General features: G+C 39.4%; 1 protein-coding gene across 1 annotated transcript; it reads right to left on the bottom strand.

Annotated features, from left to right (window-relative positions):
- Nucleotides 1–15,660: 15,660 nt before the first annotated feature.
- Nucleotides 15,661–16,638, bottom strand: LOC129542134 (olfactory receptor 11H12-like). Its single transcript, XM_055404213.2, has one exon. It carries the CDS (start codon nt 16,612–16,614, stop codon nt 15,661–15,663), a length of 954 nt encoding a protein of 317 aa, XP_055260188.2. The 5' UTR covers nt 16,615–16,638.
- Between the last annotated feature and the right edge of the window lie 9,037 nt (nt 16,639–25,675).

The following is a 25,675-nucleotide window of genomic DNA, read 5'->3' as shown; positions in this document are numbered from 1 at the left end:
ATTTCTGAGTTGAGGAGGAGAAAGAAAATGAGAGTGCTTGATAAAAAGTAAAAAGTAGACTGCTGTGATATAACTGATATCCAGTTCAATATCTAAAAATAAAACACACTATTGGAGTGTGGAAAAAAATTATTTATTTATTTTGGGCTGTGCTAGGTGTTCATTGCTGTGCAAGCTTTTCTCTAGTTGCATTGAGCAGAAGCTACTCTCTAAGTTGCAATGCATGGGCTTCTCATTGCAGTGGCTTCTCTTCTTGCAGACTTGAGGGCATGTGGGCTTCAGTAGTGGTGGCACCCTGGTTCTAGAGCACAGGCTCAGTAATTGTGGTGCAAGGGCTCAGTTGCTCTATGGCAGGTGGCATCTTTCTGGACACAGATAGAATCTGTGTCTCCTGCATTCTTTACCACTGAGTCATCAGGGAAGCCAACTCAATCTTTTGAACACAGTTACGACAAAACAAGGCAACACACTTGCACGGGAGAAAGCCTCAATCCGTGCAAACAAGATCCATGAAGGGCGCCTACTCAAGGCAACCTCCCCAACTACCTCTCTCTTTGAATCACCTTGTCTCTCTTTATATCCCCTCTATCCACTCATCTTCATGCCCTGTGCTTTCTTATTGTTGCTAAGTTATGATCATGCTTTAAGGTGTTTGTTGGTGTGTGTTTGTGTGTGTGTGTGTGAACAAACACTCTGGTTTTTCTGTCTATTCTTTCAGTATTTTCCTGTGTCTAATTATAAACATTTTAATTGAGTGACTTTTTAAATGGGTAAGTGAACTGTTTTATATTTCTCCCTCTTAAAGAAAATGTGTTTACAGTCTATAACTGATTTTTCCCCATGTGGTTAACCAAAGCACTTTAATAGAAAAATGTACTTTTCTTACTGTCTCATATTTTCTTCTGTCTCATATTCAAGGTCAAGAAATCTGGTATATGTGACTTGAACAAGTAATAAGGTATAGAATAAAGTGATCATTCTACAATTTATTCCTGGCCTATGTGGTTTTGTGGTTCAGTTAACATCTCAACTTAAGTGAGATATTATTTTTCTTAAATATATTTACTTATATATTTATAAATAACACACATATAGTCTAACATTTAATTAAATCAGTTTTGATACTAGATGCTATGTTATACAGTTGAGAATCTGACCAATCATATGCAAGCTATTCTAGTTTACATTTTTATACGAAGAAACTACAATACAGGATTAGAGAAAAGTGAAAAAGACACTATGAAAATTTTTGAATTGTACCTTACCTGAAGTTTTCATGTGAGAATTATAGTATCTGGTAGAGGCAGACTCCAAATTTATATTTCTCTCTCCTGGAGTATGCAGTCGGCCTCAGTCTCCTTGTTCTCTCATTTCAGCAGAAAGAAATGCACCACAAATTCGAACTGGCATCCGAGTATCTTCTTAATGGAGTGGGGTCGGGGAGGTAAGTGATGGAATGTAATATTATTAAGTATAGCAATTATTTGAAGCCCACAGAATGACCATATTATTTGAACAATTTGAAAGGGTGATTCCATGTGGTTATAAATGGCAATGTGGTCTTTCCTGATTTAAGAAGAACCAATCACACCCTTGTCTCTAAAGAAGAGTATGTATTAGTAGCAACCACATTCTGAGACATGGTTATTTTGTTCTCAACACTCTACCCTGGGAGGAGATGATCCAATGTACCCCATGTGTGCAGTCAGGCCTTACTACTGAACTCCTGTTCATAGCATGCTTTTTAATAAATATATGAAGATTGTGTCTGACTCTCCTAGATCACCAAACTTCTCCCAGTGGCTTCATCTAGGGATAATGATGAGAAAATTTTGGCCAGATGTCAGAAAGTGTTGGTTCAACCTTTACGGGAAAAAGGAAAGATGATGAGGCAGGCCTGAGGTCCAAGTTGAAGAATAACTTGGCTTTAAGCCTTGAATCAGAGCATTAAATACAACCATCAGCATCTGTATATATTTTTATAGTAGTATAGCTATGTTTCTCCACAATAGAGGTGATATTGGCTTTAGGAATGAGAATGTAAAGGCAAAAGTTCCATGAAGTCAACAGATATAAAGACAGAAGTTAACTATTGCAAAGGATCTACAAAACACTCCAAAATCTTGCTCCATCTGTTCCCTTCTTTCCACAATTCTACCCCTGAACCAACCCAAGTATGCTATGGTAATGTTTAAATTTTGGGATCAGTAGCAAGTGTTCCCGGAGAAGGCAATGGCAAGCCACTCCAGTACTCTTGCCTAGAAAATCCCATGGATGGAGGAGCCTGGTAGGCTGCAGTCCGTGGGGTCGCTAAAGGTCGGACACGACTGAGCGACTTCACTTTCACTTTTCACTTTCACACATTGGAGAAGGAAATGGCAACCCACTCCAGTGTTCTTGCCTGGAGAATCCCAGGGACGGGGGAGCCTGGTGGGCTTCTGTCTGTGGGGTCACACAGAGTCGGACACGACTGAAGTGACTTAGCAGCAGCAGCAGCAGCAAGTGTTCCAGGCTTCCCAGGTGGCACTAGTGGTAAAGAACACACCTGCCAATGCAGGAGATTGAAGAGACATTGGTTTGACCCCTGGGTGGGGAAGATCCCCTGGAGGAGGGCATGGCAACCCACTCCAGTATTCTTGCCTGGAGAATCCCATGGACGGAGGAACCTGGCCAACGATAGTCCATAGGATCACAAAGAGTTGGACTGTAGCTACTTAGCATGCACACAGCAAATGTCCCATCTCTTCAGTTCAGTTTAGTCGCTCAGTCATGTCCGTCTCTTTGCGACCCCATGAACCAGACCTCCCTGTCCATCACCAACTCCCAGAGTCCACCCAAACCCATGTCCATTGAGTCGGTGATGCCATCCAACAATCTCATCCTCTGTCGTCCTCTTCTCCTCCTGCCCTCAATCTTTCCCAGCATCAGGGTCTTTTTCAAATGAGTCAGCTCTTCGCATCAGGTGGCCAAAATATTGGAGTTTCAGCTTCAGTATCAGTCCTTCCAATGAATATTCAGGACTGATTTCCTTTAGGATTGACTGGTTTGATCTCCTTGCAGTCCAAGGGACTCTCAAGAGTCTTCTCCAACACCACAGTTCAAAAGCATCAATTCTATGCTCAGCTTTCTTTATAGTCCAACTCTCACATCCATACATGAGCACTGGAAAAACCAGAACCTTGACTAGATGGACCTTTGTTCACAAAGTAATGTCTCTGCTATTTAATATGCTGTCTAGGTTGGTCATAACTTTCCTTCCAAGGAGTAAGCGTCTTTTAATTTCTTGGCTGCAATCACCATCTGCAGTGATTTTGGAACCCCAAAAAATAAAGTCTGACACTGTTTCCCCATCTATTTGCCATGAAGTGATACTTGAGTGTAAATATTACTCCACTTGTTTTGTGATCTGTCCTTTCAATATTACTTCAGCCAGAGAAAAGTAAACATTGAAATCAACACTATGATCGCCACAACTAATAACATGACATTAAAATATTCAAATGAAGGTAAAGATCTAATCCTGTTTGATTTTATCTGTAGATATCAGATATAGAGCCCTTCACAAGTTCTGGGTCTCATAATTTAAGAAGACCATGGGCAAACTGCAGTAAATTTGTAGGAAACAACTTAGAGATCCTTAGAAGTATGACATATAAGTAACAGTGGAAGGAATTAGAATTTTAAATTGGAGAACAAAAGATTCCATTCAGACAGAGGAAAGATGACCATTTAGTAGAGCAATCCAATCTGTTCCATTTATCCCTCAAAGTAGAGAATTAAAAATAATAGTTAAATCTATAGTGAGACACATTGTAATTCAACGTGGAAAGTAATTTTGTAACAGAATCTTACACAGTGCTATTTTCTATCAGAAGACTAGTTTCTAGCATGGATTTCATCAGATAAAGGCAGGGAAAGTGGTAGAGGGGGTTTAAGCATCAGAAACAAATGTCTTTCAATATTGAAATTTGATTATATGCATTTAAGATGTGTCAAAAACAAAAAGAAAAGAAAACCTATCCAGGCAAAGTCAATGACAAAAAAATGTAATGGGAAATATTAAGGTTAATGAGAACTTGAGGCTTTCATTTATATTGATAAAATGAATGGTATATTTTAATGGTTGTTAGTTGACAGCAGACAAAGGGAGGAGAAAAGAGAATTCTGGACAGTGGTTTGGCCAGCAAAGTCCTTGAGTTATACCCTGGGAATACAGATAGTCTAATTCTATTAATTGAAGAAATTGCATTTTTGTTTCCTGAAAAAATGTGTGTGGAACTTGCTCTCTGAGCCAAAAACTGAGTGGCTCCTCAGTTTTGGTCAAAGACGATTCTTCAAGGAATGAGTAGGGGGATCAGAAGAACTTCAGGTCTGAACAAGGAAAAAGAGGTGGCAGCAGCATAAAAAGTTTTATTTGGGGACACTGCTTTGGCAGATTTGCATGCAGGAAATGCCTCAAAGCAGGAGACCTTCCAGAGGCTGTAGACCTGGGGGCTAGTAAGAAGGGGAGAAGGGATAAGGAACTCCTAGGAGAAAGAAGGAGAAGAGAATTTACTTGTTGAGGTGATGTCAGCCTGGTGACCTGAGGACTCCGTGCCAAAGACTGCAAAGGGCAGGAGTAACTTGGGATCTTTATCTCATCTGCGGTTGGCAGAGGCGGGGCACGTTTTCCTGGTACATGCGGAGCAGACAGGCCCTGAACAGCTAAGAATCTGTGCGCTGTGCCATGCTCAGGCTCTTCAGTCACGTACAACTCTCTGCAGCTCCATGGACTGTGGTCGCCAGGTTCCTCTGTTCATGGGATTTTTCAGGCAAAGATATTGAATAGGTTCCCATGTCCTCCTCCAGGGGATCTTTCTAACCCAGGGATCTAACCTATCTCCTGCATCTCCTGCGTTGCAGGTGGATTCTTTACTGATGAGCCACTGGGGAAGCCCAAAACTCTGCATATTGGGGCTACATATGAAACAACTGGACATGTTCAATTTTTAGCCCTGGTGGGTATTTGAGTTAACAGGATTCAACTTGCTGTGAAGAAGTAAACAACTTACAAGTCAATATATAGAAGGCATCTTTGGTTCATTTATATGACAGGTGGTCTTTGATGTAGATTGTTTTGGGTGACTTTTCACTCTATTTTCTCCATTTATCCGAATTTCAGCATTCATGCTTTCTCTAAAGCTCCCATTGTGCCACCACAAAGTAGAGAACTACATAAACTGGTCTGCACTAAAGGCTGTTACTTTTGAAATAGAATTATTTTATTTTTATTATTTTGAAAGTAACATGCTTATTTCAGAAGAAGATGAACAAAACTGAAATATATAAAAAGTTTAAATCATCCATGAAGGGCCATTTCTAGTCTTTTTTCTCTTTCTACATATTTCATATATTAGGTACATATGCAACTTAAACAAAATTGGAATTATAGCACATGTGGTTTGTCAATATTTTTGTTTAGTATTATGTCTTGAGTTTTTTTTTTTTCCATAGAACTAAATATTCCTTAAGTGTGATTTTTAATGGGTGCATGATATTCCATTTTAAACAAATGTACTTTATCATTCTCTTTGGGAAGACTTATTTTATGTAATTTTCTGGGAATCTACTTTCTTTTTCTTTAGAAAATATTTTTGGGACTAGATCACATGTCTATGTCTTTTTAAGATGTTTGACTCTTTTAACTTTGTAGCAAGCCAAGCTGTCATAGGTTAATGATCACTGGAAGATAACTGCATAGACAGAATACTGGAATGTGACTTAAGGAACTGGGGCCAGATCTAAACTTTAGTGATACACTGGCTGCCTGGATAATAAATCCCTAAACTTCATGTACTTAGATTTTCCATTTGTAATATAACATCAAAGATAATATTCTGACTCATGTAATATTGATATTGTGAGAGCCTCATGAGTTAGGGAAACTCTGAATTTTTGGAGTTTTGGTAAATTGCAAACATGATTTCAGTCTAGCTTCAGAACACTGACAAATAGCTCATTGATTCTTGCTACATTCTGCTAGAATATGTATATATATGTGTGTGTATATACATATATGTGTGTATATATATATATTTGCTTTTTAACCAGACAAGTAAATACATTCCTTTCATTAGGCAGAATGAATTTATTATGAAAAATGTATATTTTATAACATAGTTTTGTATATTCTCCCCCTCAAACAACAGAATGTCTTGTGTTGAAAGGACTGGCAGCTATCAGAACTGTTTTTTGAGTGAATACCTTGTTTCCAAGTGATTTCTAATATGTTATTCCATTGGGATTTGGTTTCTTCATCTGTAATTTTTAGTGTGGAAAATGAGGTTGAGCTAAGCATTGCTTATAGATTGTCTTTCTGATTATGTCCTCCAGTGATGTGATAGCATATAGGCCCTAGCTGAGAGTTATTATTCTCAGCATGGAGGATCTCTCTTTCACATCCCCTAATCCCCTCTCTCTCCCAGCTTTCCTTAGCCTTTTCCAGAGCTGCTCACAGAAACATCATACTCCACCCACCCTTCCTTAGGACAAATTGAAGTAGTCCTTCTTCTGCAGCCACAGGGTAAGTTTGTGGTACCTGTGCAGCTGCCACCGACAATAGGTTACAGAAATAGCAGCAGGAGGTGAGCAGCCCTAGGCTTGGCCACCTAGTGGTAGGTGGTGCGTCTTAACCCCAGATTGTACCAGGAACTTTCCAGGGCCTGGCAGTTGAGCACATAGAGGCTGGGTCTGCTACTCTCCATGCTCGTGGACATAGCATCCATCCTCTCCCGCTCAACACCAAATTCCCTCTCAGGCAGTCATTGCCTTAGACCCTCGCCAACTGGAAAAGATTTCTCCAGGGTGGGAACCAGATCTTCTGGCAACCAGGCTTGGTTTGATTCTTAGCCACATAATATATATTAACCCATATTACTATCCTTAGTCTACTGATGAGGCAACTGGGTGTTAAAGAGGTAAAAGTGACAGTGTTTTAACTACAGTCCGGGTTTTCTACTTCTAAATTCAGTGGTCTTTCCACAACAGAAGTCCTCAGGCAACACTAAGGGAGTATTTCAAGTGAATTCTCCTTTTGAGTTTATTTTGAGTTTATAAAGAGAATCACAAAATTTATTTCAGGTAAAATATAAAGAAAGTATAGAAATTAATAAGGTGAATGGAGAACTCTAAAGAGCAGTTGAAAGAAAATGAAACTTTGATAGTTTTATGCTCAGAATATAGTGTGGAGGTAGGAGCTCCCATTGACCGTTTTTCATTGCTTACTTATCCTCCTCCATAGGAAGAACTCCATTTCCTCTTTAAGAAACGGGCCATAAACATGTGTCCCTCATCTAGGTCCCAGAGAAGATAGAAAAAGGCAGTGGACCAGATGGCTGCTCTGGGAGAGCAGATGTCAGTTAACTGCAAGGAAGGGTGCCACTCTCCTGAGAGGGATTGAGATTTTTCAGTAGCTTATGGCTGGGCAAGGAGGATTTGATAGGAAAAGACACAGACTTTTCTGTCTTTCCCTTGAGTTCCCCATGAGGATAGCATGCTTGGATGATCACAAAAATGCTGGCTCTGGAAGCTTTGAAGCTACCTTTCCTCAAGCACACTGTTGTATATGTCTCAGACTTCAATAAAAAGTTTAGAGGAGGCATGAGGAGAAAGGCCTGGGGAATATTCACCCAGGAAACTTGACCTTGTAAAACCATCAATTTCATTGTGAACATTTCTCAACACATTTCATGCTGAGTCATTCTGTTTCCATGGCTATTCCCTGGTGTATTACCCCACAGGTGTGTCACCTGCAGTTCAACCGAAGGTGGGAAATGCCAAGGCAAAGAGGAGGGTACTCCATCAACCTCTAACTTTCCCAAATCTACACAAATTTTTCTCTTTTTTTTTTTAACAAAGTTTTCTATTTCATGATGTTCTCTTTTCCAGTCTGATTTGGGGATTTCCGTTCTCACTACTTTTGCACCATGTCCAAAGAACAAGATGCTTCTCCATTTTCCTGGAGAGTTTTCTCTCTTGCTTCTATTAATAGCAACACACCATCTTCTCCATTTTTATCCCTGGACTCTGAGTCCTCCCAGTGTCTTAATATTAAGCCCCTTTGTGTGAGGAAGATTGAAGATGGGCCCATAATTTTACTGGAGAGAACTTTATCTTCAAAGTGAGACTTGCAGTGCAGAGGAGAGGAAGAAGGAATGGTAAATTTCTATATGAACGGTACTCCCTTCCAGAGGATATGGGCTACTGAGATACTTCTGGGAGGAGGCCATGAAATCAGAACCAGGGCAGAGATTTGGTAACTTGGCATCCAAAGAGAGATGGTCCCTCCTCCTCTTCCTTTCATTTACATCATGCTTGATTTGATTGAGGGGCTTCCCTGATAGCTCAGTTGGTAAAGAATCTGTCTGTAATGCAGGAGACCCCGGTTCAATTTCTGGGTCAGGAAGATCCACCAGAGAAATGGATAGGCTACCCACTCCAGTATTCTGGCCTAGAGAATTCCATGGATCCATGGGGTTGCAAAGAATCGGACATGACTGAGTGACTTTCACTGACTTGATTGAAGCTCTTTTGACTGAAACTCTTTTTTGATTTTTTTGTCTTTTTTTAGAGTAATGATTTCATAACTTTGATTATGGATATATTAAAATATTTCTCCCATGTCTTGTACCAAGCATTAAATTTTTGAAGTACCACATGAGGTGCTTTTGCTTGTTGAGGACCAGGAACACAAAGTTATGTATATTTTTTTCCATACAGCTTCATGAATTTTGGTTAAAATCATAGGTTCTGTAGTGCCTCATTTTTTTGTTTTAATTAAAATTTTCATCCTTCAAAACTTTTCTGGCCACTAGCTCTTCCAGCCACTATCTTTCTTGCTGTTCCTTTTATATAAAGATTTGCTTGAATATTGACTTCCAAAAGTGGCAGCATTGAGAAAATAGGCTATTTCCAAATTTCCACCCTTATATTCATTTTTTAATTTTCTGCTCAGTACATGTGTGGTTGAGTGTGTTAGTGCATACTTACTACCCATTTTTCTTATATTCCTGCCTAACACAATCTCCATTCTTTTACGGAGGCAATGTGCCCAGGTTGAAAAATCAAATGTTACAGCCTCCCTGGTACATAGGAGCCATTATGTGGCACAATCTGGTCCATCAAAAATATATGTAGAATATAGGTGGCCTCTTTCCTGTTGCAAAATTCAGCTTCCATTTTCAGAGATATATATATATCTTCAAATTCATCTTATTATATAAATATATATATGAATATATATATGCACACATGCATACCCACATGTATATAGCAAAAACAAGAAAACAAGACTGGGAGCTGACTGTGGCTCAGATCATAAACTTCTTATTGCCAAATTCAGACTTGAAGAAAGTAGGGGAAACCACTAGACCATTCAGATATGGCCTAAATCAAATCCCTTATGATTATACAGTGGAAGTGACAAATAGATTCAAGGGATTAGATCTGATAGAGTGCCTGAAGTACAATGGACAGAGGTTTGTGACATTGTACAAGAGGCAGTGATCAAGACCATCCCTGAGAAAAAGAAATGCAAGAAGGCAAATGATTGTCTGAGGAGGCCTGACAAATAGCTGAGAAAAGAAGAGAAGTAAATGGCAAAGGAGAAAAGGAAAGATATACCCATTTGAATGCAGAGTTCCAAAGAATAGCAGGGAGAGATAAGAAAGCCTTCCTCAGTGATCAGTGCGAAGAAATAGAGGGAAACAATAGAATGGGAAAGATTAGAGATCTCTTCAAGAAAATTAGAGATACCAAGGGAACATTTCATGTAAAGATGGGCTCAATAAAGGACAGACATATTATGGACCTAACAGAAGAAGAAGATGCTAATGCTAAGAAGAGGTGGCAAGAATACACAGCAGAACTATACAAAAAAGATCTTTATGACCAGATAGTCATGATGGTGTGATCACTCACTGAGAGCCAGACGTCCTAGAGTGTAAAGTCAAGTGGTCCTTAGGAAGCATCACTATACACAGAGCTAGTGGAGGTGATGGAATTCCAGGTGAGCTATTTCAACTCCTAAAAGATGATGCTGTGAAAGTGCTGCACTCAATATGCCGGCAAATTTGGAAAACTCAGCAGTGGTCACAGGACTGGAAGAGATCAGCTTTCATTCCATTCCCAAAGAAGGGCAATGCCAAAGAATGCTCAAACTACTGCACAATTGCTCTCATCTTACACGCTAGCAAAGTAATGCTCAAAATTCTCCAAGCAGGACTTCAACCGTACGTGCACCGAGAACTTCCAGATGTTCAAGCTGGATTTAGAAAAGGCAGAGGAGCCAGAGATCAAATTGTCAACATCCGTTGGATCATAGAAAAAGCAAGAGACTTCCAGAACAATGTCTACTTCTGCCTTATTGATTATGCCAAAGCTTTTGACTGGGTGGGTCACAACAAATCGTGGAAAATGCTTAAAGAAACGGGAATACCAGACTACCATCAGTTCAGTTCAGTTCAGTCGCTCAGTCGTGTCCGACTCTCTGCGACCCCATGAATCACAGCACGCCAGGCCTCCCTGTCCAACACCAACTCCCGGAGTTCACTCAAACTCATGTCCACAGAGTCGGTGATGCCATCCAGCCATCTCGTTCTCGGTCGTCCCCTTCTCCTCCGGCCCCCAACCTTTCCCAGCATCAGAGTCTTTTCCAGTGAGTCAACTCGTCCCACGAGGTGGCCAAAGTATTGGAGTTTCAGCTTTAGCATCAGTCCTTCCAATGAACACCCAGGATTGATCTCCTTTAGAATGGACTGGTTGGATCTCCTTGCAGTCCAAGGGACTCTCAAGAGTCTTCTCCAACACCACAGTTCAAAAGCATCAATTCTTTGGCGATCAGCTTTCTTCACAGTCCAACTCTCACATCCATACATGACCACGGGAAAAACCATAGCCTTGACTAGACGGACCTTGGTTGGCAAAGTAATGTCTCTGGTTTTTAATATACTATCAAGGTTGATCATAATTTCCTGGCTGCAATCAGCATCTGCAGTGTTTTGTGCCTGTGTACTAAAAAATCTGTAAGCAGATCAAGATGCAACAGTGAGAACCAGACATGGAACAATGAACTGTTTCTAAATTGGGAAAGGAGTACATTAAGGCTGTGTTTTTTCACCCTATTTATTTAACTTATATAAAGAGTACATCATGCGAAATGATGGGCTGGATGAAGCACAAGCGGGAATCAAGATTGCTGGGAGATATATCAATAACCTCAGATAGGCAGAACACTTGTGACAGAAAGTGAAGAGGAATTAAAGAGCCGCTTGGTGAAAGTGAGAGGAGAGTGAAAAGCTGGCTTAAAACTCAACATTCAAAAAATGAAGATTATGGCTTCTGGTCCTATTACTTCATGGCAATTCCGTTCAGTTCAGTTCAGTCGCTCAGTCGTGTCCGACTCTCCGCGACCCCATGAATCACAGCACGCCAGGCCTCCTTGTCCATCACCAACTCCCGGAGTACACTCAAACTCATGTCCACAGAGTCGGTGATGCCATCCAGCCATCTCATTCCTGGTCGTCCCCTTCTCCTCCCGCCCCCAACCTTTCCCAGCATCAGAGTCTTTTCCAGTGAGTCAACTTGTCGCATGAGGTGGCCAAAGTATTGGAGTTTCAGCTTTAGCACCAGTCCTTCCAATGAACAATTAGATGGGGAAAAAATGGAAACAATGACAGACTTTATTTTCTTGGGCTCCAAAATAACTGCAGATTGTGACTGCAGCCATGAAATTAAAAGACGCTTACTCCTTGAAAGAAAAGCTATGACAAACCTAGATGGCGTATTAAGAAACAGAGACATTACTTTGCCAACAAAGATCTGGATAGTCAAAGCTATGGTTTTTCAGTAATCATGTGTGGATGTGAGAGTTGGACCATAAAGAAGGCTGAGAACCAAAAATTGATGCTTTTGAACTGTGGTGTTGGAGAAGACTCCAACATGATCATATTGCGCTATTTTCAGTTTATAAAGGAATCTCCATACTATTCTCCGGAATGGCCACACCAATCCACATTTCCACCAACAATATAAGAAGTTTCCCTTTTCTCCATACCCTCTCCCGCATTTTATTGTTTGTAGATATTTTGATGGCCATTCTGACTGGTGTGAGGTGATACCTCATTGTAGTTTTGATTTGCATTTCTCTAATAATTAGTGATGTTGAGCATCTTTTCATGTGCATCTTGGCCACCTGAATGTCTTAAATATCACCTTGCAGTGTTTTTTTGAAAGCTTAACTACCAAGAGACAAACAAACAAACAGAACACTATCTTTTCACTGCTATTTCTTGTGCTTTTTCTCTCTTCATTTCTTTCTTTGGGAATGCATGTAGGCCTTTAAAAACTATCCTTTACAAGTTGTAATGTTATACTATGGAATTGGTTGTGAAAATATCATAGTATTTTGGGTTTTAAGAAGGGATCATTGAAAACCAGAGGATGCACAAACATATTAATTTACTAATCCAAGGTAGGGAGTCTGACAATATGGTGGAAGCATTTCTTGCCTAGTCAACAGGTCACCAATCCCTTCTTCTTGAGCCCCGTGTTTATCTAATCTCAGAACATTTAAATGTTGTGTACCCTGGAAAGGGGTATAGAATTAGAATACTTCTTCAATGGACTAGATAAGTGAGAGATATATGGTCGAGGTTTGAAAGTAAGATTGACTAAGGAGCTTAGCAAGTTCTCAGATCAAAAGAAAAATTGTCTTACCCAGGATATCTGTTTCAAAACTCAAAATTTATTCCTATCTTTTGAACCAAGTGCTTCCCTGGTGGCTCAGACGGTAAAGCATCTGCCTGTAAAGCTGGAGACTTGGGTTCGATCCCTGGGTTGGGAAGATCCCCTGGAGAAGGAAATGACAACCCACTCCACTACTCTTGCCTGGAAAATCCCACGGACAGAGGAGTCTGATAGTTTACCATCCATGGGGTTGCAAAGAGTCGCACTGAGCGACTTTACTTTACTTTGAACCAAGTCATTCATCTCTTTCCCAGGAAACTGTTCTAAGAGAAAAATTCTACAGGGAAATTGCTACATGCACAAAATATTCTTATATCTTAGATTTTCTGGAGCAGGTTTGTTTTTGGACTAAATGTGTCCTAATATAGATTTGCAGTTTATCGTCATAGCAAACCTTTTAAAGCTTTTATTGTAATAATATTTTTTTAAGTTTATTTATTTATTTTTGGCTGTGCTGGGTCTTCGTTGCTGCATGTGGGCTTTATCTAGTTGCAGCAAGTGAGGGCTAGTCTTTGTTACAGTGTGCGGGCTTCTCATAGTGGTGGCTTCTCTTGTTACAGAACCCAGGTTCCAGGCATGTGGGCTTCAGTGGTTAAGGTGAGTGCATTCATTCGTTGTGGCTCATGGGCTCCAGAGTGCAGGCTTCGTAGTTGTGGCACACAGGCTTAGTTGTTTTGTGGCATGTGGGATCTTCCCAGACCAGAGATCGAACCAGTGTCCCTTGCATTGCAAGGTGGATTCTTAACCACTAGATTGCCAGGGAAGCCCTTGAGGTGCTATTTTTAACATTAAAAGAGTGGAAAGACTGTTCAAGGAAAGGATGGTACTGAATGGAAGAGTCTGATTCTCTGAGCACTAATTCTGTAAGCAGTCATTATTATATATTGATGACATTCTTTTTTTTTCCCTAACCTCTTTTCTTATACCCTTCACTTCTGAGTGCCAAAGAATTGATGCTTTTGAACTGTGGTGTTGGAGAAGACTCTTGAGAGTCCCTTGGATGCAAAGAGTTCAAACCAGTCATTCCTAAAGGAAATCAGGCCTGAATATTCATTGGAAGGACTGATGCTGAAGCTGAAACTCCAATACTTTGGCTACCTGATGCAAAGAACTGACTCATTGGAAAAGATCCTGATACTGGGAAAGATTGAAGGCGGGAGGAAAAGGGGATGACAGAAGATGACATGATCAGATAGCATCACCGACCCAATGGACATGAGTTTGAGCAAGCTCCGGGATTTGGTGATTGACAGGGAAGCCTGGAGTGCTGCAGTTCACGGGGTTGCAAAGAATCGGACATGACTGGGTGACTGAACTGATAGCCTTCTCAAGTCAACATCAAGCTACTTCGAGGACAATCCTCTTTCTAGGAAAATTTCACTTCACCACATAAAAATCTACAACCCATACCACATTACTTGAATGGAATATTATAGTTTCTAAAAAATAATTATAAAGGTTTGCTATAATAAGGGACAACAGAGACTTTATAGTAAATAATATATACATATAAATGAAAATAAAAATATTGCCATTGTATTACAGGGATTGAATTCTGGATGCTTTTCTTCTTTAAAAATTTTCCTTAATGTTATTTTATCACTATTTCAGCAACAAGTAACAATGAACTGTAATTTTTCTTTTAAATATAAGTGATTTATCCACATGATCATTTCCCTCTTAAGTTTTTAGGAGGAGAGGTTCTATTTCCTAAAGCCCCATTATTGAACCAATCAGATTTTTAGTCACACTTCATTTTGGTGAAAATATTATTACTGATAATACCCTCTTTCTGAATATTTTGATAGATACTGTTATATATGGAATTAGAATCACCTTTTAAAGATTTCAGTTCAGTTCAGTTCAGTTGTTCAGTCATGTCCGACTCTTTGCGACCCTGTGAATCACAGCACACCAGGCCTCCCTGTCCATCACCAACTCCCTGAGTTTACCCAAACTCACGTCCATTGAGTCAGTGATGTCATCCAGCCATCTCATTCTCTGTCGTCCCCTTCTCCTCCTGCCCCCAATCCCTCCCAGCATCAGGGTCTTTTCCAATGAATCAACTCTTTGCATGAGGTGGCCAAAGTATTGGAGTTTCAGCTTCAGCATCAGTCCTTCCAACGCTCACCCAGGACTGAGCTCCTTTAGAATGGACTGGTTGGATCTCCTTGCAGTTCAAGGGATTCTCAAGAGTCTTCTCTGACACCACAGTTCAAAAGCATCAATTCTTTGGTGCTCAGCTTTCTTCACGGTCCAACTCTCACATCCATACATGACCACTGGAAAAACCATAGCCTTGACTAGACGAACCTTTGGTAGAAAGGGGTAATGTGTAAAAGAAGCAAATTATGCCTGGATGTCATTAGGCTAGCTTGACTTTTATTGTCCAACAGAAATTTTGGATGATTGTTTTTAAGGGCTTATTTACTAGGAATGACCATCACAAAATAATAAAGTAAAAAATGATAGGAACCACAATCAGAAAAGAATATATTTCCTTCTTTTATTTACAACTAGCTGAATAAACATAAAAATGACATAATCATAATTTTATTGATCCTAGAATTAACAACCTAAAATTCCAAAAAGAGTGTAAAAATTTTTATCCCAGATGAATCACACGAACTATCAAGAAAACACCCATATGTGTACATTTCTCATTTAACATGCAGTCCACATAATAACCCAACACTTCTACTTATCTGAATAATGTTAGCACTTTAGGATTATAATGACCCTATAGATGATTAATTTCATAGGCTAATATAAAGTATTATCACTAGACCCATTTTTGAAGATAAGATAACAATATAATTCTGGCTGTTTTATGTTAGACTATACTGACCTGATAACGGATGGATTATCTAGAATGTCTTACATTATGTTGAAACTCCCCAGAACTTTTCTCAGCGCTGTCTTTATCTCCTTATTCCAGAGGCTATAAATGAGGGGGTTGAAGAACGGGGTCACAATAGCATACAACAAAGTTGCAACTTTCTGCATCCCAGCAGAATGTCTGAGCCCTGGGCTCACATACATGACCATCAGAGAGCCATAGAACAGGGATACCACAGCCAAATGTGACCCACAGGAGGAGAAGGCTTTCTGTCTTCCAGTCGTTGAAGACATATGCAACACAGCTATTAGGACAAGAGTATAGCACCCAAGGATGAAGAGGGAGTTACCAAAGATAACTATTGAGCTTAGACTGTAGCAAAGCAATTGGGTTTTGGGGGCAGAGACACATGCCAATGCAAACAGTGGCCCTGGGTCACACACAACATGGTCAATAATGTTTGGTCCACAGAAGGGCATCCGAGAAATGAGAACAATGGGGATCAGGAACCACAGAAACCCAGAGACCCAGCAGATAAGGACCATTTTGGTACAGAGATGCCCATTCATGATATTAGGGTAGTGCAAGGGACGGCAGATAGCAAGGTACCGATCAAAGGCCGTAATGGTCAAATGCAAGCATTCAGTTCCTTCCAAGGAAGAAAAGAAATAAAATTGTAGGAAACATCCAACAAAGGAGATGGTCTTTTTGTCTGAGAAAAAGTTGATCAACATCTTGGGGACTGTAGAAGAGACATACCAGATCTCTAGAAAGGAGAAATTCCCCAGGAATATGTACATGGGGATGTGGAGTCGCTGGTCACAGCATAAAGCACAAATAATGGCCCCATTCCCTGTTATGGTCAGAGCATACATTGTAAGGAAGAGTGAGAAGAGGAGGCTCTGAATCTTCCACTCACAAGAAAAACCTAGGAGTACAAATTCTCTTACAAAGACAAAGCGGGAATCTGGCTCAGAGCTGTTCACGTTCATTGGATCCGTAACCTGCAATGTCAACAGACATGTATTTGTCAGTTAGAACTACCTTCACATGTGTTCCTGTTTAAGAATTAAGAGAAGACAAACACAAATTGGGGCACAGGAGATAGTTGGCTTCACAGAAACAAGCTTTGGCTTGCCTCTGAACTTTTTCCTTCCTGTGATATCACTAAAGAACTTTAAACTCATTTTGTAAGCTTGTTATTCTTTGGGGAAAGCATGATCTATGATAGTTTCTCATAGATTTGATAGCATATAACAGAAAGTGTTAATTGCTTAGTAGTGTCCAACTCTGCGACCCCATGGACTGTAGCCCTCCAGGCTCCTCTGTCCATGGGATTCTCCAGGCAAGAACACTGGAGTGGGTTGCCATTCCCTTCTTCAGGGGATATTCCTGATCCGGGCATTGAACCTCGGTCTCCGGAAGTGCAGGTGGATTCTTTACGTCTGTGCCACCAGGGACACCCCATAACATAAATTTGCTCTTAATAAATGTACTAGTTTCTTTCCCTAAACCCATTTTGAGGAGCAATAGACTCAGTAAAGAAGGTTTTAATTTTACTATTTATCTTTCAGTTATATGTGCTACTTAACACACCATTCAACAATGAAACAATTGACAATGTTTTACCAACTTGTTAGAAATCATTTTAAAGTTAATACTTTTGCATTCCTGCTTAAGCACCATAAAAATATAAGACCATAATATTACTTACTGATATTGACTTTTAATATTGTAATGTTGCAATGTCTTCTGTAGAAAGCAGTGGCTTGAAGTTTTTGCTTAATCTTTCACCTAGATGGAAGTTTGTAAAATAAACCTAGGTATGAGACTTTAAATTTTTAAGTATTTTTTTTCCACAAAATTTTGGGATTAAGTTTCTTTATAATTTTGACGACGGGGTCACAAAGAGTCAGACATTACTGAGTGACTGAACTGATTCTTTCTATACTCATTTAAAGTAAGCAATTTCCACTCTATGAGAGAAATCAAATGCTTTCTTGGTCACAAGTAAACTTCCTTCATCCTATATTCTCATAAAACTATGACAAGGATATGAATTCCCTGAAATATTTTGTGTGTGGCAATATGCAGGGATGTGAGTCCTAAAAGTTGTGAGGGTTTATATTATGGACACAAACACACAATTTTTAGAGGGAATTATTTTCCCCACCAGTGCTCCGCGAAGTCTTCTATAATGATGTGGTGGAAGGAATTAAAATTCCTTCGTTTAGTAATATGAATCTTTTCAAAACTGCTCCAAATCAGAAACATTAATAAATCAACATGAAGAAATCATAGTTAAAGGGACTGACAAAGAGGTGTCAGGACTCTCTGCTGTGCCAAAAGATACAGGTGTTGTGGTTTTGATATAGATTGAATCTCTAGGGATCTGTCTAAATAATGATATCTTCTTGTCTTCAGATGGATAAAGCATTTACTGCTGCACAAAAATTAAGATTGCACTTTCTTTGCCACAGGTTCTTCTGGGATTTGTCCTCTGTAGCATTATGGAAGTTCTCCTCCAAGCCAATGGTTCATTAAAAGTTAAACTATTGCATATTCTCTGAGGAATCAGTAAAGAGCAGTGACTATTACTCTGAGGCCCTATTGTTTACAAATCACTTGCCCATCTGAAATATGGATTCCAAAATTAGCCTGCAATAAAAAATTTAAAAAAGAAACAACAAAAGTTTCCAGAAGACACCGTTTGAGGAGAAATAAGATACAATGTGTCACAAAAGATTCTTACAGGAACATTTCAAAGGTCATTGGGCATATTGTGGAGGATAAGGAAGTGATGGGCAGAGAACCCAAAGAGGCAAATGTTGAGGTGAAGAAACTGCAGGACACTGAGGATAAAAATTTGGAGAATTTAGAAATAGCTTACAGCATAGTATTCTTTAGATATGAGAGAAGTATTTAAGTTCGTTGACTGAAATACTTCAGAGGCACACGTGACTTCCTGATTAGTATGAGACATCAATATTTTTTACCCTTCAATTTTTACCTTAAGCCATTTAGGGTTTACCTAGTATACTAAAACACCCAGGTGTGAAAGAAAACTCGTATCATGGAGCATAAAATAATTGAGGACGTAAGGAATATATGCCTTGGAACGTTGGTCTGTGAACCACAAGCTGCTTATGCATGCACATGTGCTCAGTCACTAAGTCGCGTCAGACTCTTTGCGACCCCATGGACCACAGCCTGCCAGAATCCTCTGTGCATAGGATTTTCCAGGCAAGAATACTGGAGTGGAAATATTTAAACGTAAATTGCTCACACTAAAAGTGTCATTCCATGGTGGTTCAGACAGAAAAGAATCTACCTGCAATGCAGGAGATCCGGCTTCAATCTCTGGATCTGGAAGATACCCTGGAGAAGGAAATGGCTACTCACATCAGTATTCTTGCTTGGGAAATCCCATGCACAAAGGAACCTGGAGGGCTATAGTTCATAGTGTCACAAAGAGTCAGATAGAACTGAGCAACTAACACTTTCAAACTGAGAGACTAAAGGGGAAAAAGATTACTTAGACTTTCATTACCTTTTAGTGATACTACCTCAGTCCTTAGAAACTCTTAAAACATTGCTTTGATCTTGTTATTTGTCTGCTTAAAAACCACCACTGGTTTCCTTATGCAAAATTTCCCCAGTTCTCCACAAATAGACTTCAAATGCCTTTCTCATCTTACCTTTTCCTACTCCCTCTTTCAGATAAATTGAATAATATTTCATTCTGTGAGTACCTTTCAGTTTCTCATATTTGCATCTTTGTGGTCATTTTGCTTATTGGAAATCGTCATTACCTCCCCCTGTACCTGCAAAACGCCATCTATCCTTCAATCTCTAGTTCAAATGACATTTTCCCATAATACTTCTCCTTATTCCCCTAATGGAGCACATTTTCCATCTCTGAAATTTTATTTAACTGTATTTGCATTTTTCTTATGATGCTCATCAGAAACTTCTTTGTGTTGTCCTTAGTTATACACTTATTTTTTCTCCCTTCCCAGGTTATAAAGTGTCTGGAGGCAGACAACTATTATTGTTCAGCTTTGAACTAGCAAATGGATAAAAATACATTGCATTTATTGACCCTCATGAAATATTTGATTAAATGGCATTTTTTTTGGCTATATGAGTTTTGTTATTTGTAAAATCAGCACCTTTGAACCAAAGTTATGGCAGAAAGTGAAGGAGAGTAAAAAAGTTGGCTTAAAGCTCAACATTCAGAAAACAAAGATCATGGCATCCGGTCCCATCACTTCATGGCAAATAGATGGAGAAACAGTGGAAACAGTGGCTGACTTTATTTTGAGGGGCTCCAAAATCACTGCAGATGGTGACTGCAGCCATGACATTAAAAACACTTACTCCTTGGAAGGAAAGTTATGACCAACCTAGACAGCATATTAAAAAGCAGAGACATTACTTTGCCAACAAAGGTCTGTCTGGTCAAGGCTATGGTTTTTCGAGTAGTCATGTATGGATGTGAGAGTTGGATTATAAAGAAAATTGAGCGCCGAAGAATTGATGCTTTTGAACTGTGGTGTTGGAGAAGACTCCTGAGAGTCCCTTGGACTGCAAGGAGATCCAACCAGTCCATCCTAAAGGAAATCAGTCCTGAATATTCATTGGAAGGACTGATGCTGAAGATGAAACTCCAATACTTTGACCACCTGATGCAAAGAACTGACTCATTTGAAAAGACCCTGATGTGGGGCAAGATTGAAGCCAGGAGAAGGGGATGACAGAGGATGAGATGGTTGGATGACATAACTGACTCAATGGCTATGAGTCTGAGTAAACTCTGGGAGTTGATGATGGACAGGGAAACCTGGCATGCTGCAGTCCATGGGGTTGTGAAGAGTCAGACATGACTGAGCAACTGAACTGAACTGAACTTGAACCAAAGTAAAACAAAAAAAAAATTCAAGGTGCATTGCAATATTACTCTACATCTACAGATATTAAGGAGATTCAGCCAGGGATAGCTCTGATGCTGTTGCTGCTGCTTAGTCGCTTCAGTTGTGTCTGACTCTTAGAGACCCCATGGACTGCAGCCTACCAGGCTCCTCCGTCCATGGGATTTTCCAGGCAAGAGTACTGGAATGGGGTGCCATTGCCTCCTCCGAGGGAAAGCTCTATATAGGTTAAAATCATTATGAGAGACTTCTTAGAAAATTCATTCAAGAAATGGTTTGAAATGTGACATAGAAAAGTCCTACTCCAAGTGCAGTTAAAGGATTAGCATAGTCCTCAAATTGTTAGCTGTCTGTGATAAATTCAGATACTAAGATGAAGCATTTAGAAACTTTCATAGTTGACTAGTTTGTGATGTGTTGAATGTAATAATATAAAAGTGAGCTATATTTGTGTTTTTATATTTCATTTTCTAGTTTTTTTTTTAATTTTATGAAACTATTAATCTTCGCTGCAATGAATTTGGTTCTTTCACTTCAGTTAAAGGCACTGACTTACAAGACAAGTAGAATTCAAACTGAATGATGAGGGCATTCTAAATAGGAACTGTGTGTGGGGTACATGGGTTGTTAGGCTGTGATGTGCATCTTTGAAGTTGATAAGAGAGAAGAAAAAGAGGGCAGTGGTGGGTGGGAAGAAAGCCTTACTTAGGGTAAGGAAAATGCTTTGGTTAAGCCAGAGAATTAACGAGGAAGAGGCAGAGTAGAGACGGATCAGATTAACAAAATGCTCCCCTAAAGGAATGTCTCTGAAAGACCACGGTGCAGAAAGACTGCTTCCTGAAGTGTCTTTTCTGTTTGTGCTGCTTCAGCGGAAATACTATAAACTATATGTGCCATATTAACAGAATGTTATTTCTCACACATCTGGAGGCTAGGAAATCCAAGATCAAGGCGTCAGCAGTTAGAGTATCTGGTGAAAGCGTGCTTCTTGTTTAGACAGCCTTGTTAACACTGTAACCTTACATGGTGGGAGGGATGAAGGAGCTCTCTGGGGTCTTTTTTCAAAGGGTACTAATCCCATTTATGATGGCTCCACTCTCAACCGATTCACCTAAAGGCCCCCAATCCTAATAGCATACCATCACACTGGGGGTGTGGATTTCAACATTTGAATTTCAGAGGGACACAAACATTCAGGTTATAGCTTAAAGGTTATAAAGATTCCAAAGAAAAGGAGTATAGCCATCCCTCCATATCTATGGGGGGATGGTTTCCAGGATCCCCTAAGGTAAAAAGCCAGGGAATGTCAAGTCCCTTACATAAAAATGGCACAGTATAGTCAGGTCTTTGATACTGCAGATTCTCTACCCCCAGGGCACCAGACACAGAGCGCTGACAGTATTTTCAGATTTAGCAGTGGAAGCAATCCTGCTTCACAACTAACAAATTGTTTTGTTCTGAAATGTGAGAGCATTTATAAGATAGAACACTGGGTTGCCAGATTTCTGTCATGCAGCAACAGAAACATTACATGATATTGAATGATATCTGTACAGTGGAGAAGAGTATTTTCAGGAAGTGCCCGATTTGAAGGCAGATTCCTTTCCTATCAAAAGTCAGAGAGGTCTGTGATCCCTAAGAAGCAGAACAGAGTGTGTGGAGAGAGAGAGAGAGAGAGGGCATGAGAAGAGAGGAAGCGGGGTGAGGAGTGCAGGAAACTGCAGTCTGTAATTCTGCGTGTCTCATGTTCTCTTATACAAGGACATCGGTGTTTAAAACTGGTGATTCAGTGTCTGCATGTTCATTTGCTCATAACTCATGTCATGTCTCTGTCAGTCATATTACTAAGAAAACCATCTTGTTCTTCAACACAGTAACATCTCTGCTTTGTGATTCAGCAACATCTGTGTTATTGATATACTCTTCATTTCTCTCTAATCCTTGTATACAATGTTTTGACTTGTTAACTCTTTATTATACTGCCCACGTTTTCAGCTACATTATAGTAATTGGGAATTTGGGATAGAAAATTAACTTCCAAATTAGAACTTGTAATGAGAGCAAATTCCCTGTGAACTAAAGCATGAAGTATTATAATGATGGAGATATTTTAGGGTTTACTCTTTGCTAGACTCTCTGATAAGCAGATTGATTCATTTCATCCTCACAATGGCACTAGGAAGAAAGCTCTATCACTATTGCTTATTTAAATATGAGTTAATGGAGGCATATACGAAGTCATTCAGTCAGTGGAGACAGAATTTGAAAAAGTTTGGTTCTGACCGTTACCACATAGTGCCTGTTAACTGCAAATTATTTGTAACCTGCTATCAGGATAGTTAAGTAGCCTGTGTAGTGAATATTTGTGAGCTTCCTGACCTACCTCTGATTTTAGTTTCAGAGGTGGTGGGCAGTCCCTTGGGAGCTCAGAATTAGTCTTATGGCATGCCTCCCATCTCAAGCCCTATCCAGGAGTCTTCCTGCTTTCTTCCCAGGGCCTTTTCTGAAGACATAATGGCTCATTTGGTGCATCAGTCAATGTGTTTTTGGAAACATGAGTAGTCGATATCTCCCTGTGCAACCATGGTTAGTCAATAAATATCTTAGACCTGTGCCATTCACACGGACCATTCTCAGAGGTTCTAGTGGAATCAGATTTTCATTGGTCATAGTGGCTTCTTCTCCTTCCTCATTCCTACTGCCTGAAACCACCTTCTATTAATAATAAACTGCTTGCACCCAAGTCTTTTCTCAGCTTCTTTTATGACAACACAAAATTGTAAACCATTTGTTACAAAAGGATGTATTATCTGTTAGATCCACTCACTTTCACAGTAGAGTGATCATTATTTCAAATTATTTGTTCAGTGTCCCAACTAGAAGCTTATATACCCAAACAATGCAAAATATTGAGGTCAGAACTGGTGAATGGCAGTCTTTATATCTGAAGTGGGAGAAAAGCAACTGTGAAAGAGGATGTGTGAAATAAGTCCATGTGAAACTTCAATAAGAGATGTGTTCTTAGGCACAGCAGCTTTAGGAAAATGTGCATATGTAAGTTGAGGATCCAGAAATTGAACTATGCATGCTTGTGTGCCTTTTGGAAAGTCTTCATGTATCTCGGGGGTAAACAAGTCCCAGTTTCAAAGACTTAATTCTCTAGAACACTGTAAACACACACACACACACACACACACACACACACACACACACACACACTCCCAAACCAAAATTAAACACATGGTATTTTGGCTATAAATCGAGAAAACATAATTTAGTTTTTGTCTCAGGGAAAGCTGAGAAGGAGAGCCGTTGTAGAAGGGCTTTGCCAAAAGTTATAGGAGGTGACTTTCATGGAGGATCTGAGATTTTGATTCCAATAAAGAACATGAGAACAAAGAATTCATTAACATTCAAATTTAATTAGTATTTATTATGTACTTTCTATGTACTGTTTTAGGAACTTTTGGACTCATGATTTATTAAAACACCACACTAATTGTTCTCTGGGGGTGGCAATTACCATTTTAATTTTAGTTGAAATGAAGTTACCTGCCAAATTCACAGTTGATTAATGGAAGAATTGAGTTCCTCCAAGATCTTTTGATTTTAAGTCTCACATCCTTTCAAAGACATCAGAGTAAGATTGAACAGAGATCTATCTCTAGCTTTTTAAGGAACATCCCTACTGTTGTCCATGGTAGCTGTATCAGTGTACATTCCTACCAACTGTGGAGGAGGGTTCCCTTTTCTCACACCCTCTCCAGCAGTTATTGCTTGTAGATTTTCTGATGATAGCCATTCCGAGTTGTGTGAGATGACACCATCTTGTAGTTTTGATTTGTATTTCTGTAATAATTAGTGATACTGAGCATCTTTTCATGTACTTTATAGCAATCTGCATGCCTTCTTTGGAGAAATGTCTCTATACATATTCTGCCCATTTTTTATTGGGTTTTTTTTTCACGTTGACATGCATAAACTGTTTGTATATTTTGGAGATTAATCCCTTGTCTGTTGTTTCATTTGCAAAAACTAAAAACAGAACTGCCATATGATGCAAAAAACCCACTCCTGGCATATACCTGGAGGAAATCATAAACTGAAAAGGCACATGCACCCCAATGTTCATTGCAGCACTATTTATAATAGCCAAGACATGGAAGCAATCATAAATGTCCATCAACAGGGGACAAGATAAAGAAGATGTAGTACATATACACAATGGAATATTACTCAGCCGTAAAAAAGATCAAACAATGCCATTTGCAGTAACATGTATGGACGTGGAGATTGTCATATTGAGTAAAGTAAGTTGGATACAGAAAAACAAATTTCATATGATATTGCTTATATGTGGAATCTAAAAAATCAGGGGTATAAATGAACTTATTTATGAAACAGAAGTAGAGTCACAAATGTAGAAAGCAAACATGGTTTCCAGGGGATAAGCGGGGTGGGGAGGGATAAATTGGGAGATTGGGACTGACATATACACACTACTATATATAAAACATAACTAATAAGAACTTGCTGTATAGCATAGGGAACTCTACTCTGTAATAGCCTATATGAGAAAAGAATAAAAAAAAAAGAGTGGATATACGTAGATGTATAACTGTTTCACTTTGCTGTAAGCCTGAAACTAACACAACATTGTGAGTCAACTATTTTTTATGAAAATTTTAAAAATATTAATAAAAAGAGAAAAAAAAGAAATCTAGCTAGAAGTTAAACAGAACACAAGGTTTCCCCAATTTCATCACAAAATATACGTGTCTGATATGATGTTGACTGAAGTTTTCCCTAACACTAATCCTGGCTGCCCACAACCCTGTGCAAAATTAGTTGCTTTTTCCTTGTGTCTCATATATTGTACATATATTGGTTAGAATATTTATTGCATTTAATGTTAATTATTTTCTTACTTGTCTGCACCATTAGGATGCAATTTGAGGAAGAGATCGTGTCTGCTTTATCTTCATAATTATGCTCACAATACAGTGCCGAGTGCAGTGTCTAACATGGAGGAGGCATTCAGTTTCTATTTACTGAATGGATGATGGTACACATGTGTGAGAGTTCAAGGGTGGCCATTTTATCCACATCATACTAAACCAGA

This window comes from Moschus berezovskii, chromosome 9 (assembly GCF_049115385.1).
Source record: "Moschus berezovskii isolate FMDL1 chromosome 9, NW_MosBer_1.0, whole genome shotgun sequence".
Classification (NCBI taxonomy): Eukaryota; Metazoa; Chordata; class Mammalia; order Artiodactyla; family Moschidae; genus Moschus; species Moschus berezovskii.
The sequence above is the reverse complement of the archived record's forward strand: the minus strand, read 5'-3'. Positions and strand labels throughout refer to the sequence as shown.

What these genes read in the sequence shown, in the direction of transcription:
- LOC129542134 (XM_055404213.2), bottom strand. Translation starts at nt 16,614, where the DNA reads ATGAACGTGAACAGCTCTGAGCCAGATTCCCGCTTTGTCTTTGTAAGA.